This window comes from Nycticebus coucang, chromosome 6 (assembly GCF_027406575.1).
Source record: "Nycticebus coucang isolate mNycCou1 chromosome 6, mNycCou1.pri, whole genome shotgun sequence".
In the NCBI taxonomy this organism is placed as follows: domain Eukaryota; kingdom Metazoa; phylum Chordata; class Mammalia; order Primates; family Lorisidae; genus Nycticebus; species Nycticebus coucang.
In genome coordinates, this window is record NC_069785.1 from 23,940,800 (window position 1) to 23,960,420 (window position 19,621).

General features: G+C 36.8%; 2 protein-coding genes across 4 annotated transcripts in view; both read right to left on the reverse strand.

Annotated features, from left to right (window-relative positions):
* The window catches only part of SCFD1 (sec1 family domain containing 1), a 97,611-nt gene that overhangs the window by 9,386 nt on the left and 68,604 nt on the right, over positions 1–19,621 (reverse strand). For all 3 annotated transcript variants that reach the window (XM_053593801.1, XM_053593802.1, XM_053593803.1), the window contains exons 20-23: positions 7,417–7,470; positions 3,857–3,909; positions 1,294–1,327; positions 503–568 (exon numbers count right to left, since the gene is read on the reverse strand). In XM_053593801.1, coding sequence (XP_053449776.1) covers positions 503–568; positions 1,294–1,327; positions 3,857–3,909; positions 7,417–7,470 — 207 coding nt within the window. The remainder of the gene's footprint in view (positions 1–502; positions 569–1,293; positions 1,328–3,856; positions 3,910–7,416; positions 7,471–19,621) is intronic.
* LOC128587546 (tRNA methyltransferase 10 homolog C-like) lies at positions 9,283–10,749 on the reverse strand. The gene has a single exon (XM_053593804.1). The coding sequence runs from the start codon at positions 10,563–10,565 to the stop codon at positions 9,318–9,320; it is 1,248 nt and encodes a 415-aa protein (XP_053449779.1). The 5' UTR covers positions 10,566–10,749; the 3' UTR covers positions 9,283–9,317.

Here is a 19,621-nt window from a genome sequence, read left to right on the forward strand (position 1 = left end):
GTGTATTATTCAAATAAATGAGCTCTGTAAATCATTTCACCAAAAGAGATTTTTTCCTTCTCTCTTTGAAAGAACTTGCTTAAGATTCTGTAAGCATTTAAAGTTATATATTAAGCTGCAAAGTGCATGTATCAATAAGATACTTTATTTTCCACATCAAGTACAGTTTTAGAGAAGTAAATGTGATAGGAATAGAAAACAATGAACAAATGACTATTTTTCTCTACATGATGCAGGATTTTAAAACTACCTCTGAGGCAAGAGAATCGCGTAAGCCCAAGAGTTAAGAGGTTGCTGTGAGCCGTGTGACGCCACGGCACTCTACCCCCGGGCGGTACAGTGAGACTCTGCCTCTACAAAAAAAAAAAAAAAAAAAAAAGATAAAAAAAAAAAAAAAGAAAAGCAATTATGTAAGGATCAGGACAGCTACCAAAGAATGCTAGTGTCCTAAGACACAGAACTGTGAAATCAACAAATGATAGAATAAAAAGGCCAAATGTACCTTTATGTAGTCGACAAGATTTTGATATTCAATGTAGTTGCCTCCTCCCACCACAAAAACAATGGCCTAAAAATGCAAACACAAAAACAAAATAGGTACGTTGAAAGAAATAGCTATAATAGTGTTTTCAATGTCAAGCAACACGGTTTTTAGTCTGGAACCTAGTCGACAATTAAAGTAAAAATTACCAGCTAGCCACAGGTCATATTCTAAGCACTTTGTGTTACTTCAACTATAAAACTAAAAAATCCATAAACCTATCATGTCCATTTGGTGGCAAAAAGTAGAGATTTTTTAGAAACAATTTAGAGGAACATAACTACATTCTTCAACTAAGTAATGCTAAACAATTCCAAACGAGTTTCTCCAAAGGATATTTTTAAGTTTGAGGTTATTATAGGCAGAAAAATTAGAAATCCTAGCATTTATATAATTTTCAGTACATGTTACTGTATTTATTTTTTCTAAGAATCATCTTTATTTTGATCACCATATCATCACAAAAGTTTTACAAACAAAATTTTCACTGCAATATGAAAGAATTTTTCTCTGTTAATTATTTTTATTATTTTAAACTTAAAATATTAACGTATAAGCTCCATAAATTGGAAAAATATAGTTGCTGAGAATAATTTTCTTTTAAAGAAATCTTGATTACACAGAATTAGATTTATCAAGATTGCCATTTATTAATCATAACAACATCATGTTCGAAACAAAGTCTTTAAGACTGCTTTGTTACTTTTTCATCTTTCCTTTCTAGGAGCAGAGAAATTTTATATGGAACTTACCTCTTGGAATGGATTTTTGTTCCTGGGAACTGAACTGTAATAAAGAAAAATTGTACTAAACACTTCACCATTGACTTTCAGTATGGATAAAATAGGTATGGAAAACACACATGCACTATTAGATAAGTATTTTCTTCCTTCACCCTCTTAGAAAGGTGGGTCCTCTAGTTTTGCAGAGCCAGGTAGTGAATTGGGATGCAGAGGAAGAAACTAGAAGAGGTAGACATCTCAGTGTAAATGGGAATCTGGCAACCTACTGACTGCAAAATAAAATCCCAGAAGACTGAACAGCAGCTCCCATGAGGACAAATGGAAGGAAGAGTGTAAGATGAATTAACAAAGCACATATTTTATGAATAAATTTTCATTGCCCTCAAAATAATATTATGTATTAGTAACAGGTAGCTGCCTAAATTTGTACAAAAACTATATAAACACATGTATGGGAAGGATAACTCAGGAAAGGAGGAATGGAAAGAAGGACCTGTATTTTGTTACATTTGTTATTTCTTTATTATACATGAATTATATTTTAACAATACTTCCTAGTGTCTAAGAGATCCTTAATAAAGGGATTTTGCAAAGCTTTTGTGAGTCACATATGTATTTCCTTTGAGTACTAAAATAGGCTACAGTGTGACTTAACAGGACAACTCAGGTTTTCCTCAAAAGTAATTTTTGAAAATCTTGGCTGAGAAGAGAGAGCTATTGTAACTTTCCTTAACTGTTCAGAGCCTAACTACACAGTTCCATCATCTTTTACTCATCGCTATGGCCTGTCTGAATAATCCACAGAAGGGGCTAGAAGTTGACCTGATTGAAATGCCTCACTAGTGTTTAAGTTCCTGTAAATAGACACGGGATGAGGAGAGGGGAGACTCAAACAGAACAGTATTACTAGTTATTAATAACCACAACTTAATTGTGATGAGATAGCTCAGGAGAAGGCACTATAAAAATGAAACTCTAAGTATATGTCTTATCAATGCTAATGATACTCCTCATCATTATCTTGCACAAAGTACTTCTAGGATTAAAAGTTTTTCAGTTAAATTTTTAAGAAGCAAAATACAGTCATTTCTCAGTATCCACAGGGGGCTGGTTCCAGGACCCCATTCAATAGAGACCGAAAGCCATAGATGCTCAAGTCCCTGATACAAAATGGTGCAGTATTTGCATACCATCCGTGTACATCTTCCCATACATTTTAAGTCATCTCTAGACTACTCATAATACCTAATGCAACATAAATGCTATATAAAGAATATAGGAAATAATACAGGCTGCCTTATATTAAGTATTGTTTAGGGACTTGAGTATTTTAGATTCACAGATGGCTCACTGTATAGATGCAGAACCCATGGATGTGAAAGGACAACTTCATTCCCCCTTTCTATAATTGATTCTTTGTTAAATTCCCTATTGTTAACTGCAGCTGCTACAGTTCTTCTGAATAACTTTGGTAGTATTTCTGGTAAATTTAGAAAAGAGAATACTTAAGTTATCAAATGATTTAATAATGTAGTGGCTAGATTATTTGTCCTAACTCTCTAGGAAGATGTGGAAGGTTGGGACAAAGCAAATAAAGTTCTAAAGATCCCACACATAAGGTACAAGCTTAGAAAACTACCTTCCTCTAAGTTTTAGTGCTAGAAACAATTATTCCAAGTAGTTATTCTCCCCACTGTCTATTCTTTCTCTGTATCTTGTAGGCTACTTTTCACATCACCATTAATTAAATCTTGAAAAATAGTATCCATAATAAAGAATTCCTTATCATAGCATGTCTATCATAAAATACAAAAATTATTTACAGAATGTTTCATTGCTATCAAGTGTTATTTATAGTAATGGCTCCCAGAACTTGAATTTTATGAACCAGTTAAATAAAAACAATGAAATAACTGGTACCCAACATAAAGCTCCCATCTTTTCATTTGGGGCAATAAGAACATTCATTTAAAAACACACACGTGGCTCGTTGCTTGTTGCTCAGTGGTTAAGGGCAACCACCACACACACTAGGTCGGGCAGGTTTGAACCTGACGCGGGCCTACTAAACAATGACAACTACAACAACAACAAATACTGGGCGTGTGGCAGGTGCCTGTAGTCTCAGCTACTTGGGAGGCTAAGGCAAGAGAATCATTTAAGTCCAAGAGTTTGAGGTTGCTATGAGCCCTGACGCCATGGCACTCTACCGAGGGCAACACAGTGAGACTCTGTCTCAAAAAATAAAAAACCCCAAAAAACCACACACGATCCAAACTCTCCCCACCAAGCTTAGTTTGTAGTACCTCTATCATTTCATAAAAAAAAAAACAAAACAAAACAGTAAACATCTAAATGGATTTGTATGTGTGTACATACTTGTAAGGAAAAACATCAAAATGCTAAATATAATTCCTAGTGGTTATCTGTAGGAAATGAGATTATATGTACTGTTTCCTTACCAGTTTTCTATACCGTTTGAGTTAAGGAGTGATACTCTAGAATAAAAAATAGATTATTTCCATTCTTGAGGGCAAAAAAATCTGCAACAAATTAAACAAAAGCTTCTTACCTGTCACTGCCCCGTAGCATTTTGGGATCAAAATATCTATAGTCATCAGTTTCCTATTAGAAAGACAGAACTTTATATGACTATGGCATTTCTCTTTAGGAGGTCATAGTTTGCATTAGAGTATTTTATTTTAATGAATCTACCAGTTTTGTAGAATGTACAACAACCATTCTTAAGACTTAGTGTTCACTTTACATTAAATTACTCACTCAGTCCCTTCAGTCTATCCAGTAGTTAATATTGTTACCCCCATTTTTCAGATGACCAAGCCGAGGCACAGAGAGGTTATGCAACATTAGGAAAGTTGCATAACCTCTCTGAGTAAGTACTGAAACTCTAGGATTTGAGCCCAGGCAGTCTAGTTTCAATGCCTGAGAGCTTATACTGCTTCTCAAAAATATACCTGTTTTACAGGCCTGAAAATGGCTAGGTTACTTAGGTATTTTTGTTATAGACTTTTATTATTTTTGTATGTTTGTGATTTCACTGAATATAGCATACAGAATAATTACAGGTTCACAATCTCTCTTAGCTGAAACCTTTGGTGTTTGATGTATTTCAGAATTTAGAATTAAAAAAATTTAGATAGGTAACACTGTGCATATACTGCATATGTGGGGCAGTACCCCATTAACATGTTAGTATTTCTACAGCTAAATATATGTTGCCACAACATAGGATAAATAAAATCTATAAAGAGCTGCAACTTGAGTTCAGGTCAGGTTTTTGCTACCAAATGAGTTTAGCAAATCTTTTAGTTTTCAGGGTTTTTTGGATTTCAGAAGTTGTAGATAAGTAGTAGTGCACCTCTACACTAAATTAGAAACTTAGTTTCTTTTCTCTCTCTCTTTTTTTTTTTAGAGACAGAGTCTCACTTTATCGCCCTTGGTAGAGTGCTGTAGCATCACAGCTCACAGTAACCTCCAACTCCTGGGCTTAGGTGATTCTCTTGCCTCAGCCTCCTGAGTAGCTCGGACTATAGGTGACTGTCACAATGCCCGGCTATTTTTTTGTTGCAGTTTGGCCGGGGCCGAGTTTGAACAAGCCACCCTTGGTATTTGGGGCTAGCGCCTATGCTCGCTTCAGCAGCACATATACTAAAATGGGGCCGGCGCCCTACCAACTGAACCACAGGCACCGCCCAGAAACTTAAGTTTCTTGATATTAAAGGAGTCAGAAAGTCCTGTTCTACTGCTTGATGATGTAATTACTTCCTAATCTCTGCTTCCCTCTCCTTCCACAGCAGAATCAGCCAAAGAAACTCATTCTTTTTGGAAGATAGATGATCCTAGCAAAACCTGATAAATGACAAATTATGTTGCTATTTTGTTCTGTATGCAGTAGTGAAGAGTGTTAATTTATCACAGCCCTCTTCATAAACCCAACTATAGTGTCAGAATCCTTCAACACTTCGCACCAAGAAACTACCACCAGTCACTTAAAAGGCAAAATGAAACCTATCTGATATTTTGCCTTAATTTCAATTTATTCAATTATCAAAGGAGAGCACTTAAAAAATGTAACTGATAAGAATGCATCTACACTCGATTACTTGCCAGGTCTAATTTAGGTATACTTTGCTAATCTCTTCAGTGCCTTTACATCATCTTGCCCATCTGGAAATAGGAGAGGGATAAGGGAATGCAGGCAGCAGCTTCACCTACCAGATGGATGAAGACATGATTTCAAAATAGAAAAAAATTAACTTTTTTGATTAATTAAAAAATATCTGTATGCAGTAATGTGCCTTCACTGATATAAAGTCAAAGTCAATGGAACTGATAAATGAACTTTTGTAACTTAAGACACTTGAGTAAGATCCACAATTTAGCTATTTGTGTGTATATGACAGAAATTTAGAAGTAGTGGGTTGTTGTTTCCAGTCCTGCTACTAAAACTAGTGTGATTTGGGAAAATACTCTTAACATCTCTTGGTTGCTGCTCCTCCATTGTTGAAATGACTTATAATTTGTTTCTGGGATTCCAGGAAGGGGATATAGCATAATGGTAAAAAATTTAACCCTTGGTTAAAATCCCATTTATTTACCAGTGTGTCCTTGGGCAAGTTAATTGATTTCATTGTGCCATTATTTCCTCATGTATAAAATGAGAATAATAATAGCATATTTCTCAGAAAGTTCTAATAAAGATTATATGAGATAATGGGACAAAAATGCTTTGTATGTTCCTGGCACATAAATAAGGATATAATAAATGTTAGCTATTATCATTGTTATTCTTCCGCTCAACTTCAAGATTAGAGACAAGTAACAAAGTATCCAAAACTTCCTTAACCCGTATTTGGTACCTATTTAAAATTTTGCTTTTATTTTTATTTTTATCTTTATAATTGCTTGGGGTAATATCTTCTAGGAGTTTGCTGCCTATTTTGAAGCAGTAGTCTCAAAGACAATTATTCAAAAACGTATACCTCTCTTAGCTATTTCAAGGACAGCCCCTTCTTGACATATTCCAGGATTTAGTGACAAAGTCTATTATTAAATATTACTTCATTGCTAACCACTTTATCTGTACTGATTCTCAGAAGGAGGAATGCAATCCTTTTTAGCTCATCATTATGAAAAATTCTCCTCCTTTCATAATATTAATTGCCTTTTCAGGGATGTTTTATCACATTATATCTTTGCTTTCATGAATGAACTTTAAAATGTTTATTTCCTTTAATGTTATTATAATCATGTTTTTACAACTACAAAAAAAGATCACATTAATCTGAAGATTCTGTCCTCATGCTCTTTCTTAGGTTTCTTAAACTTCACTGCAAAGTCTATAGTGATTCAGATCAACCCAAATTAGGGTTTGATGTGGGCAGGATCATGCTGCCTTTTCTTAATTTTAGACTCGTGTGATAATAACCACCTTTTGGTTGCTATAGTAACAGGATGGGACATTTTATGAAACAGATTGTGATGTTTTTTACATTCCTTTCTTGAACTGTAAACAGATAATTTAGAAACCCATTCCTTAAGTAAATGCTAACAGTATTTACCCATTTGTCTCTTCACCCAATGATTTCTCTACCTCAATTTACTTCTTCAGTCCAAAAGAATTTAGTGCCATCTGAACACATGCACTTGAACTTTTTACTATGCATTCCTCCTCTAATTTAGTTTTTATAAAATTTAATTCTTATAGAATTAGATTGGTCTAGTACTCTATATTATACCAACTGATGCTCACTGGTTCTTTTCTCACAGAAGCTTGCTTTTTAGGATATATTTTACATTTAATTATATATGTATGTGTATATATGAATATATGTATACACACACACACACACACACACGCACGCACACACGACATCATCTACATTAAAATTGAATGAAAGCTGGCCAGAATGTATAGCAGCTAAAAAAAACCAATTCCTAGTATCTGTGATAATGGCAAAAAAAGGCTCTTTGAGAACACCAACTCTTCCCTTTCTGTCATGTACTCTGCTGATTAAGCTCACAAAAAACTCAATCTGGTTTTACCATTTTTCTTAACAGTCAGTTTGATGTATTCAAGAATTTACAAGTACAACGTTGTATGCTACTCACGGGGTTTGATTTCATCTCCATCAGATTGTCTAGAATACGAGTAACAGGTAGATTCTGTGGAAGAGATTAGTATTTTGTTTAATTTTAGAATAACAAATCAAAATTCTTCTCCATTAATTAGACAACCTCATCATTCCACAGTTAAGTATGCTTACCTTTTATTTTTTATTTATTTTTCTTTTTTGAGACAGAGTCTCAAGCTGTTGCCCTGGGTAGAGTGCCATGGAGTCACAGCTCACAGCAACCTCAAACTCTTGGGCTTAAGCGTGTCTCTTGCCTCAGCCTCCCAAGTAGCTGGGACCACAGGCACCCGCCACAACGCCCACCTATTTTTTTGTTGCAATTGTCATTCTTGTTTTAGCTGGCCGGGGCTGAGTTCGAACCCGCCAGTCTCAGTGTATGTGGCTGGCGCCCTACCCACTGAGCTACAGGCACCGCCCTATGCTTACCTTTAACACATTCTAAGATAGAGTATTCTGTGAATGGTAAAGATGATGTCAGAGATGTTAATAACCTTGGCACTGAAGTTTCCATAGAAAAATGAAATTCTGAATAAAAAGCTCCTTTAAGTGTGCAGGTATATTAACGTTTTAGTACAAATGCATGCTTGAGCTTTTTACTTTGTTGAGTGTTTTTTTCTGAGACAGAGTCTCACTCTGTTGCTCAGGTTAGAGTGCTGTGACGTCAGCTTAGCTCACAGCAACCTCAAACTCCTAGATTTAAGCCACTGGCCTGTCTTAGCATCCAGAGTAGCTGGGACTACAGGTGTTCACCCCAACGCAAGGCTAGTTTTTCCATTTTTACTAGAAATAGGTCTCAGTCTTGCTCAGGCTAGTCTCAAACTCCTGAGCTCAAGGGATCCTTGCCCCTCGGCTTTCCAGAGTGTTACATTATAGGTATGAGCCATTGCACTTGGCTGAGTGTTTGCTTTTTAATACTAGTAATCGCAAACTTTTGTTTTCTTCAAATAAGAATCCCATTGCATTTTTCACTTCCTTATAAGAGTTTTTCTTAAAAAAATAAAATTTGTAAGGCTGGGTGCTGTAGCTCAGTAGTTAGGGTGTTGGCCACATGCTCCAAGGCTGGTAGGTTTGAACCTGGCCCAGGCCTGCTTTAAAAAAAAAAAAAAAAAAAAAAGAAGCTAGGTGTTGTGGCAGGCACCTGTAGTCCCAGCTACTAGGGAGGCTAAGGCAAGTGAGCATTGCTTGAGTGCAAGAGCTTGAGGTTGCTGTGGGCTGTGACACTATGGCACTCTACCAAGGGTGACAAAGTGAGACTCTGTCTCAATAAAAAAATAAATAAAAATAAAATAAAATTTGTGAAAATGTATGAAATTAAATCATCTAATAGAGTTCATTCATCTTTAAAAGATATTTGTGTATTTTGAAAAATGGGGATATGGATATATATACAACTCTATGGACCATTTTTATTTGTCTGTAATCTAACTTTTCAGTGTTGTACCGCATTATCTTCTTACAGAACAAATTCCCCATTGAATATGAAATGTACAACACTGGTGTTGGCAGAATATTATCTTTCAACATGCTTATGGGCCCTGGGATGAGAAATACTACTGCTAATTTCAACTCGCAAGTTCTATTATTTTGAACCTAACAACATGGGACATTTAGTAAGTGACTTATGTCTAGTCAAAGCGTATTCCTACTGGAATGGTATTCTACCCATTTTGAACTGGTATTTCCTTTGTGAATTGTACAGGATGTTTTGGTAAGAGTAGTTTTATATCTATGGTACTATCTGTATCTTAGAGACTTCATACAACATTAAATCTGATTATTCAAAGCCCTGTAGGTAACATTACTATTTTACAAGGATTTGTCATTTTCTTTTTTTTTTTGTATTTCCAATCCATTTATTTTTTAAGCTATAATGTTTTCTCATTTAAGACACTTTTTCTGTGTATGTAGATTTAGAGAACCTTTTGAAAACAAATTAAAAGTCTTTGCTTTCTTTATTCTATTTATGAACTCTTGAGAATACTGAGATATCTCCAGATAACCAGCATGTTTCCTCCTAGGAACAAACTTCAGAGCTTCTTCCCAACTACCAGTGTTTTTCAGACATAACAAAATCTGAATCATTTGATCTAAGGTGAGATTTTTAGTACCTATATCCCATTGTAAATATTTATCTAATGGAAGACATTCTGTTGCCAGCTTCAGCCGTTTTGCGTTGGCTAGGGAGGTGCCTGGCTGCATATGTCTATCAACAAAAGACCCAACTATATAAATTTTGTCATGCTGGAAGGTAGTCATAACATTAGGAGAATCTGCAGTTAAATATATAATACTGTCCTTTGGAAATAAATCTACATAAGACTTTTCTGTTGTTGTTATAAGCAATTTGTCCCATTTTTCACCATACCGTGTAATTAACTCTCTCTGATAAGCACCATCTGGTTTAAGATTGCAGAAATAAATATGGAAAGGATCAACATCTTTTCTATTCCATCCTTCACTTTCTAAAAGTTGGGAAACAGCATTCTGCAGTTCTTTTCGTTTCATATAATTCTCATAAGCCATGTCAAAAACCAAAGGTTGTCCAAACTGCATGGCTTGGGCACCCTTCCAGCCCATTGCCATGTTCATATTCCTATCCCAAAGTCGTAAAAATAGAAAGTTTTGCTGTTGTTTGTCTGCCTCAGAGGTTTCTAGCAGCTTCTTTTTAAACTCCTCCCTTGCTGCTGCTTTCATTTCCTTTTTTATTTTACTAGCTTTTTTCAATTTTTCCTTAACATACAAATATTTTAAATATTTTTTTCTTGATGATTTAGAAGGACACTCCATAATGATTTTGAGTTCGTCTTCAGTGATATGTTCTGGTACTTCTTTGCCAAGCAATCTCCACATCTCAATTAACTCTCTGGTGGCAGCTAAAGGATCTTCATGGTCATTGCTGGGGACTGGTGAAACATCTTCTTGCACCCTAGATTTCATTGTTGCTTTCCACCCATCCAATTCTACCTGTTGAGGAGATGATGTACTCTCCTTATGATAGGACACAGACAGTATTTTGGAAGACATGTATCTCTGCAGAATTGTTGAGTATAAATTTTTGCTCTTCCTTTGAAGGGTAAATGGCATCAAAAACCTGGCAAAAGGACTTAAAGTAATGCTGATGCTCATTTTGAGGAAAATAGATCTGTAAGAAAACCCCAGACGTGCAGGTCCCGCCAGCGCAAAGTGCAGACACTCCAGAAGTCCGAGGACTCAGCAGTAAAATGAGGCCCAGGGATCCGCTAGGATGCTAACTCGAAACTCTCCCGCAGGCTACCCACCGCAAAGCATCAAGCGGATTTGTCATTTTCTTAGGTTATAAAGCATTTTGCTACTAAAATGGACTAGCATTAAGAAAAATGCTGCTTTCTCTAGATTGCTAAGTAAAAACCTTTTAGCTGGCCTCAGGCAAGTAAAATTAAAGCTATTTCATTATTCTCTGATATTTGTGTTGGCCAGGAACTCTTAAATATAAACAGAAGCATCAATGTTCAAGCTGACTGAATATACTTCTTGTATACTATAGAATTTTAAAAAAGTGGCTCAAAATTTTACTTTTTAAATTGTGTTTCGAATAAAATTGAGTTTGTTCATTCAAGAGTAAGTCTAAACCATAAATTTCTCTAAAGAGAAATCAGGTGCAGATTTAAATCTATAAAAATGCTATATTCAAAGCAGAAAACTACAGTATTTATTCTAAGTAATAACAACAAATGAGGATGGAGCACTTTGCAACATAAATGAAGAAATAATAAAAAAGTTCTGGAGCAAAGGAACATTATAAATTGTTTTGTAAATTTTTTTTTAAATGACAAAAATTTTATATCCACTTCTCTATCTATACTGAATTCTGTGTTCCGCTCCCTGAATTGCACTTTTAGATCTATGCAATGGAGAACAATTTAGAAATACTTTATGTAATGTTAAACCATAAAAATTATATTTTGTTTTTTATACTTGTGAAAATAATTTCTTTACAACCAAATCACACCAAAAAAAATCATCTCCCACTGCTGCACCATACACATTTGCTTCAGGTATAGAGGATGACTAAAAAATGTCTTTAAAGGCATAAGAAAGAACACTTTAGGAAACAACTTCCAAGATCTGTCACCAACTAATACCTCTACCTAGTTTCCATTCTTTGCCCGAATGAAAGCTTGAATTGAAATAATAATTTTAAAAATAGATTATATACAGTATTTAGAATAATTTATAAACAAGGTTAATCAACTTTTACTGATCAAAAAAACTGGATTTTAGCAGCTAACACATTAGCAAACAGAAAACATCAGAATAAAACCATATGCTTTCCAAGTTATCTGACTTGTCTTTAGAAACACAAAAAATTTGTGTAACTCAGTGAAAGAGGCATAAAGGAAATATAATCAAATGAAAATATCCACTATTTTAAAAATGTCTAAGCACAGTTTTCTTTGTTTTTAGAAAACTGCTGCTTTCTAAAGTAAAGTAAAAAAAATGCATAAGTTAACACCTACAGTTTTACTAGGAGAAAGCAATTACAGATATAAGTTTGAGAGTCCCATATATGAATATCTTAAATATCAGTATTTGTAAAATCCTCAAATTTCGAACACATGAACCAGAATTTTGCCTTGAAAAAAATATAGTGAGAAATTTCTTTCTAAAATCCTATCTGGTTTTATGACTATAGTCATGTTTTGTGATTTTACTCATCGGAAAAGCTTAGGTAAAAAACAATTTTATCCCTGATGGTGTAATTGCTTAAAAAACAGAATTAAAATAAAATTTGCACAGAAACTTAAAAAAGATAACACAGGAAATGTAATACAGCTCTATAACCAAACAGAGAAGTTTTTTTCCCCTTTGATTTCTCCGAGATTAGTCACTTGTTGACCAATAGTGCCATCGGCCCTACAGTGACTATTTCTAACTTCCCCCTTGAGAGTTGGGTTTGGGACCTGTGTTGTTGCTGTCCTGATTATCAGACTCCTAGAGAATGAAAAAGTCACTATGTGGATCTCTTTGAAGGGTATTATCAACCTAATAAAAAATAACAGGGAGTTTGCAGACAGTGGGGGTGAGGGATATATGAATGATAGAAAGGGTGTGAAGCTGCCAACGAAGTGAAGAAAGGAGGGGGAATAAAACGAACCGTCTCTTTCCAACATTTAAAATTATAGACCAGAAGATCTGCAGAGTAAATCCATCACCCTTATCTTATGGAAGGAAACACAAAACATATAAAGTGATACTTGTTACAAAGCCATATCATGTTCATGGCAATAAAAATCAAGAAAACAGGATTTCATGGACCAAATAAAACACATTCACTCCTCTATCACCCAGCTCCAACAATTATCAACCCATAGCAAATTAAAAAAAAAAAATTTATTATTATTAAATCACAGCTGATCATGGGGCACCATACACTGGTTTTATAGACCATTTGACACATTTTCATCACACTGGTTAACATAGTCTTCCTGGCATTTTCTTAGTTATTGTGTTAAGACATTTACATTCTACATTTACTAAGGTTCACATATACCCCTGTAAGATGCACCGCAGGTGTAATTCCACCAATCACCCTCCCGTCACCCACCTCCCCCTCCCTCCCCTCCCTTTCCACCTTCCCCCTATTCTTAGGTTATAACTGGGTTATAGCTTTCATGTGAAAGGCATAAATTAGTTTCATAGTAGGGCTGAGTACATTGGATACTTTTTCTTCCATTCTTGAGATACTTTACTAAGAAGAATATGTTCCAGCTCTATCCATGTAAACATGAAAGAGGTAAAGTCTCCATCTTTCTTTAAGGTTGCATAATATTCCATAGTGTACATATACCACAATTTATTAATCCATTCGTGGATCAATGGGCATTTGGGCTTTTTCCATGACATAGCAATTATGAATTGGGCTGCAATGAACATTCTGGTACAAATGTCTTGGTTATGATGTGATTTTTGGTCTTCTGGGTATATGCCTAGTAGAGGAATTATAGGATTGGATGGCAGGTCTATTTTTAGATCTCTAAGTGTTCTCCAAACATCTTTCCAAAAGGAATGTATTAATTTGCATTCCCACCAGCAGTGTAGAAATATTCCCTTTTCTCCACATCCACCCCAACATACCTGGTCTTGGGATTTTGTGATATGGGCTAATCTTACTGGAGTTAAAAGATATCTCAAAGTAGTTTTGGTTTGCATTTCTCTGATGATTAAAGATGATGAGCATTTTTTCATATGTCTGAAGGCCGTGCGCTTGTCTTCTTCAGAGAAGTTTCTCTTCAAGTCCCTTGCCCAGCCTGTGATAAGATCACTGGTTCTTTTTTTGCTTATACGTTTGAGTTCTCTGTGGATTCTGGTTATTAAACCTTTGTCGGAGACATAACCTGCAAATATCTTCTCCCATTGTGAGGGCTGTTTGCTTGCTTTACTTACTGTGTTCTTGACTGTGCAGAAGCTTTTAGTTTGATCAGTCCCAGTAGTGTATTTTTGAAGCTGCTTCAATTGCCCGGGGGGGTCCTCCTCATAAAATACTTGCCCAGACCGATTTCTTCAAGGGTTTTCCCTGCACTCTCTTCTAGTATTTTTATAGTTTCATGTCTTAAGTTTAAATCTTTAATCCAGTGAGTCTTAGTTAATGGTAAAAGGTGTGGGTCCAGTTTCATTCTTCTACAGGTTGCCAGCCAGTTCACCCAGCACCATTTGTTAAATAGGGAATCTTTTCCCAACTGAATGTTTTTAATTGGCTTGTCAAAGATCAAATAACGGTAAGTAGCTGGATTCATCTCTTGGTTCTCTATTCTGTTCCAGACATCTACCACTCTGTTTTTGTGCCAGTACCATGCTGTTTGATCACTATCAATTTATAGTATAGTCTGAGGTCTGGTAGCGTGATTCCTCCTGCTTTATTTTTATTTCTGAGTAATGTCTTAGCTTTGAGTTTTTTCCTGATTCCATATAAAACGAAGTATTATTTTTTCAAGATCTTTAAAGTATGACAGTGGAGCTTTAATAGGGATTGCATTAAAATTATATATTGCTTTGTATAGTATGAACATTTTAACAATGTTGATTCTTCCCAGCCATGAGCATGGTATGTTTTTCCATTTGTTAGTATTTTCAGCTATTTCTTTTCTTAAGAGTTTCACAGTTCTCTTTATAGAGACATCCTTTGTTAGATAAATTCTGAATATTTCATCTTCTTTGGCACTACTGTGAATGAAATAAGAGTCTGTAACTGTTTTTCAGCTTGACTATTGTTGGTATATATAAAGGCTACTGATTTATGTTGATTTTGTAACCTGAGACGCTGCTGTATTCCTTGATCACTTCTAAGAGTTTTGTAGTAGAATCCCTGTTTTCCAGATATACAATCATATCATCTGCGAAGAGCAAAAGTTTCATCTTTTCTGACTCTATATGGATACCCTTGACTGCCTTTTTGACCCTAACTGCGGTGGCTAAAACATCCATTACAATGTTAAAGAGCAGTGGAGACAATGGGCAGTCTTGTCTGGTTCCTGATCTAAGTGGAAATGATTTCAATTTAACTCTATTCAATACGATATTGGCTGTGGGTTTGCTGTAGATGGCCTTTATCAGTTTGAGAAATGTCCCTTATATACCAATTTTCTTAAGTGTTCTGATCATGAAGGAATGCTGGATATTATCAAAAACTTTTTCTGCACTAATTGAGAGAATCATATGGTCTTTGTTTTTTAATTTGTGTATGTGCTGAATTATACTTATAGATTTACATATATTGAACCAGCCTTGAGACCCTGGGATAAAACCGACTGTTTGTTAGAATCTTATTGAATATTTTTGCATCTATATTCATTAGTGATATTGGTCTATAATTTTCTTTTCTTGTTGGGTCTTTTCTTGGTTTGGGGATCAGGGTGATGTTTGCTTCATAGAACGTGTTGGGTAGTCCTTCTTCTTTTTCTACATTTTGGAACAGGTTGAGTAATATAGATACTAATGCCTCTTTAAAGGTTTGGTAGAATTCTGACGTGAAGCCATCTGGTCCCGGGCTCTTCTTTTTAGGGAGATTTTTGTATGGTTGATGCTATTTCAGAACTTGATATGGGCCTGTTCAACATTTTCACTTGATTCTGGCTAAGTCTTGGAAGATGACGTGCTTCCAAGTATTGGTCAATTTTCTTCAGATTTTCATATTTCTGAGAATAAAGTTTCTTGTAATATTCATTAAGGACTTTTTTGAATTTCTGAGGAGTCTGTTGTTATTCGCCTTTGTTGTTTCTGATTGATGAGATTAGAGATTTTACTCTTTTTTTTCTTCATTAGGTTAGCCAAAGGTTTATTTTATTGAACTTTTCAAAAGACAAAGTGTTTGATTTATTGATCTGTTGTATAATTCTTTTGTTTTCAATTTCATTTAATTCTGCTCTGATTTTGGTTATTCCTTTACTTCTACTGGGTTTGAAGTTGGAATGTTCTTCCTTTTCCAGTTGCTTGAGATGTCCCATTAAGTTGTTAACTTCCTCTCTTTCCAATCTCTTGAGGAAGGCTTGCAGTGCTATAAATTTCCCTCTTAAGACTACCTTTGCAGTATCCAAGAGGTTCTGACAATTCGTGCCTTCATTGTCGTTTTGTTCCAAAATTTGGCAATTTCCTTCTTAATCTCATCTCTGACCCAGCTATCATTCAGGATAATGTTATTTAACTTCCATGTTTTTGTATGAGTATGCAGATACCTGTTGTTACTGAGGTCAACTTTTATTCCATGGTGGTCCGAGAAGATGCAAGGAATAATTTCTATTCCTTTAAATTTACTGAGGTTATACTTGTGACCTAAGATGTGATCGATTTGGAGTATGTTCCGTGGGCTGATGAGAAGCATGTGTATTCAGTTTTGTTGGGATGAAATGTTCTGTAGATGTCTGCTAAATCCAAATGTTGGATGGTTAGGTTTAAATCTAAGCTTTCTTTGCTCAGCTTCTTATTGGAGGATCGATCCAACACTGCCAAAGGAGTGTTGAAATCTCCAACTATTATGGAGCTGGAGGAAATCAAGTTGCTCATGTGTGTTAGAGTTTCTCTTATAAATTGAGGTGCATTCTGGTTGGGTGCATAGATATTAATAATTGAAATCTCATCATATTATTACCCTTAACAAATATGAAGTGACCATTCTTATCCTTCCTTACTTTTGTTGGTTTAAAGATCTATTGTATCTGCAAATAGAATTGCAACACCTGCTTTTTTCTGATTACCATTTGCCTGAAATATGGAGGACCATCCTTTCACCCTGAGTCTGTATTTATCTTTTAAAGTAAGATGTGACTCTTGTATGCAGCAAATATCTGGCCTGAGTTTTTGTATCCAATTAGCTAACCTGTGCCTCTTTAGAGGACAGTTTAAGCTGTTCACATTAATGGAGAATATTGATAAGTCTGGTAAAATTTTGGGTATCGAGTTTTTCGAAAGTCCAATGGACATTTTTAATCATTTTGCCACTGTGGAAGTTGGAGTTTGATCAAAAGTTTCTGAGTGATTTACTTTTGTGTAGGAGGATAAGTCTGAGAATGTCCTGAAGAACTGGTTTGGTTATGGCAAATTTCTTCAACATATGTCATTAAAGTATTTAATTTCTCCATCATAAATGAAACTCAGTTTAGCTGGATACAGGATCTGTGGCTGAAAGTTATTTTGCTTTAGGAGATTAAAAGTCGATGACCACCCTCGTCTGGCTTGAAAAGTTTCAGCAGAGAGATCTGCAGTTATTCTAATATTCTTCCCTTTGTAGGTAATGGATTTCTTACATCTGGCTTCTTTCAGAATTTTCTCCTTCCATTAACTTTATTGAAGTTAGTTATGATATGCCTTTGGGATATCTTATTCAGATTGAGTTGTGCTGGGGTTGTGAAACTGTCTGCTATCTGAATTTCAGAATCTGTTGGCATGTCTGGAAAATTCTCTTTCATAATTTCATGGAGAAGGGCCTCTGTGCCTTGCGAGGCCACTTCATCACTTTCAGGAATTCCAATGAGGAGGATATTAGCCTTCTTCGAATTATCCCAGAGATCTCTGAGAGAATGATCTGTTTTTGCTCTCCATTTCTCTTCCTCTTTGAGAGTTTGGGAACGTTCAAAGGCTTTGTCGTCAATGTCAGAAATCCTTTCTTCTGCTTGCTCCACTCTGTTACTGAGGGCTTCTACTGTATTTTTCAGATCTTTGAGGGTTCTAAAATCTTGCTTCAGTGTTTTATCTTTAAATTTGTTAAATTCTTGAGACAACTTTTGAATTTCTCCTCGAATTTCTAATTCTGACTTTTGAATTGCTCCTTGAATTTCTAATTCCAAATTTTTCTCTTTTCTATTAATCTTGTTTGCAATCCAAATTCTGAATTCGATTTCTGACATCTTGGCCAGCTGTGTATGAATGGGATCTTAATTACATGTGCCCTATCTTTCCTTGGGTGTGTGTGTGTGTGGGTTTGATCTATTCTGGTTATTCATGTTACCAGAGCTTTTCCGCTGATTCCGCCCCATGACTGTTTTACACTGTTTGATTTTTCCTCTGGAGCTTTGTCGAGGACCCGTACAGTGCTATGGCCTGAGAAACTGGGGACCTGTTTGGTGTGGTGGGGCTATGTGGTTCTGTCTTGTTTGCAGCTGGCTTCTGTTTGACACTAGTGAAACAGTTACTCTGGGTTGAAGTCTCAGCTGTGGAGAAATACCAGCAATTAAGTCACCCCGCCCCCCACAAGAAACAATTGGAAAAGGAAAATCAAACCTTTCTACAACCACACACCCAGGGCACCACCTGAATATCCTCGGGTGATTGGCTCAGTTCAAAAAGTCCAAATCAATTGTCTCAGTCAGCACCTGTCTCAGGTGGGAGAGTTTAAAAGGTCTCTGGCAACTGGATCACAGGGGTCTGATGACTACTCAGATATGGCTTGCTCCAGTGCTCTGTGGAGTCAGGAGGACCCACCAGCAAACAGATCAGGCTGGGAAGGTTGATGCCTCCTTCCCCACCTTGCACCTCTTGTCACACTCAGTCACTGATAGCCCCGCAGGGTTGTGACTCAGTTTCCTTTAGTGAACAGATACTCCAGGGGTTTGCCCCTGCCTGAATCACAAGGAAATCTATTTCTGCTCAGCCAGGCCGCTGAGCTCTGTCTCTATCTAGCAGGGCAAACTCAGGTGCTTGATGGAGGCTGGGGGGGGGGTGTTCACTCAGTTCCAGCCCCGCCCCTGATTGATGTTACTAACAGAACAGAACAACTTTGCGGGAATTTGTTTCTGTCCCTGCTAAATTCCCCTGCAGAAGAGAAGCTGTTTTGAGTTCCCAGATCCTGTGCCTCAGGCCCTGTCTTTGCTCTTGCAGGTCTATATTCAGTTACCTGTCAGTTCTAGCCACCTGTCTTCCTTTGTCTATAGGCTGATGATCCCGAGGGCCAGGTGTGTCTTCGGCTCAAGTAAAGTGGTCCTCTGCGTCAGCCCCGCCCTGAGAACTTCCCGGCTCTGCACATGCAGCCCGCGCTCCACCCAGGCCGGTACCGCCTCAGGCAAACCCTTCAGTCACGGGGCCTGTGTTTCCGTCCCAGATCTGTTCTGTGGTGGTTGCCACCTGAGAAGATGCCCGGCTTCCTCTGGTTGCCCAGGGAGTAAGGGGCTGTGGCTTCGGAATATCTGGGAGTGAGCCCTATTGTTGCCAAAAGACGGCTGCTGCTCTGCACCTCAGGGCACCGCCGCTCGGGCAGGGTTCCCTCTCAGCCGACCGTCCTCTCCTCACTCCTGTGCTGTAGAGTCAGCACTGACCAGTTCAGAGTTGCAGGTAGAGAATATATACAGTTTTATACAGTTTTATGCCTGGCAGGAGAACGCCACGGCACCCTAGTAGGGGAGGTAGGTCCAGTTTTTAGAGGGTCTCTCCCGTGGAGTGTAGTGGGAGGACCTTTGAACTCTGCCCGTTTGCTTGTGGGCACTCCAAGTCGTACTCATGGGGGACAGGACTCCCATCCGCTTGGTGATGGATTTTGTACCTTTTGTTTGTATCCTTGGGGTCGCAGCTCGCCTCAGCATGGTTGATGTGCGTTCTTCAACCTTCTCTCTTGGTGTAGCTCTAATCCACCAGGTTACTTGCTAAATTTCTGTCCTTTAACTCTCCTTCTGGACGGGAGCCTCTGTTATCAGCCACTTGCAGGAGATGCGCCTTGGGGA

Bases quoted from the DNA above. Each gene is read 5' to 3' on its own strand.
- LOC128587546 (XM_053593804.1), bottom strand. From the start codon at position 10,565: ATGAGCATCAGCATTACTTTAAGTCCTTTTGCCAGGTTTTTGATGCCA.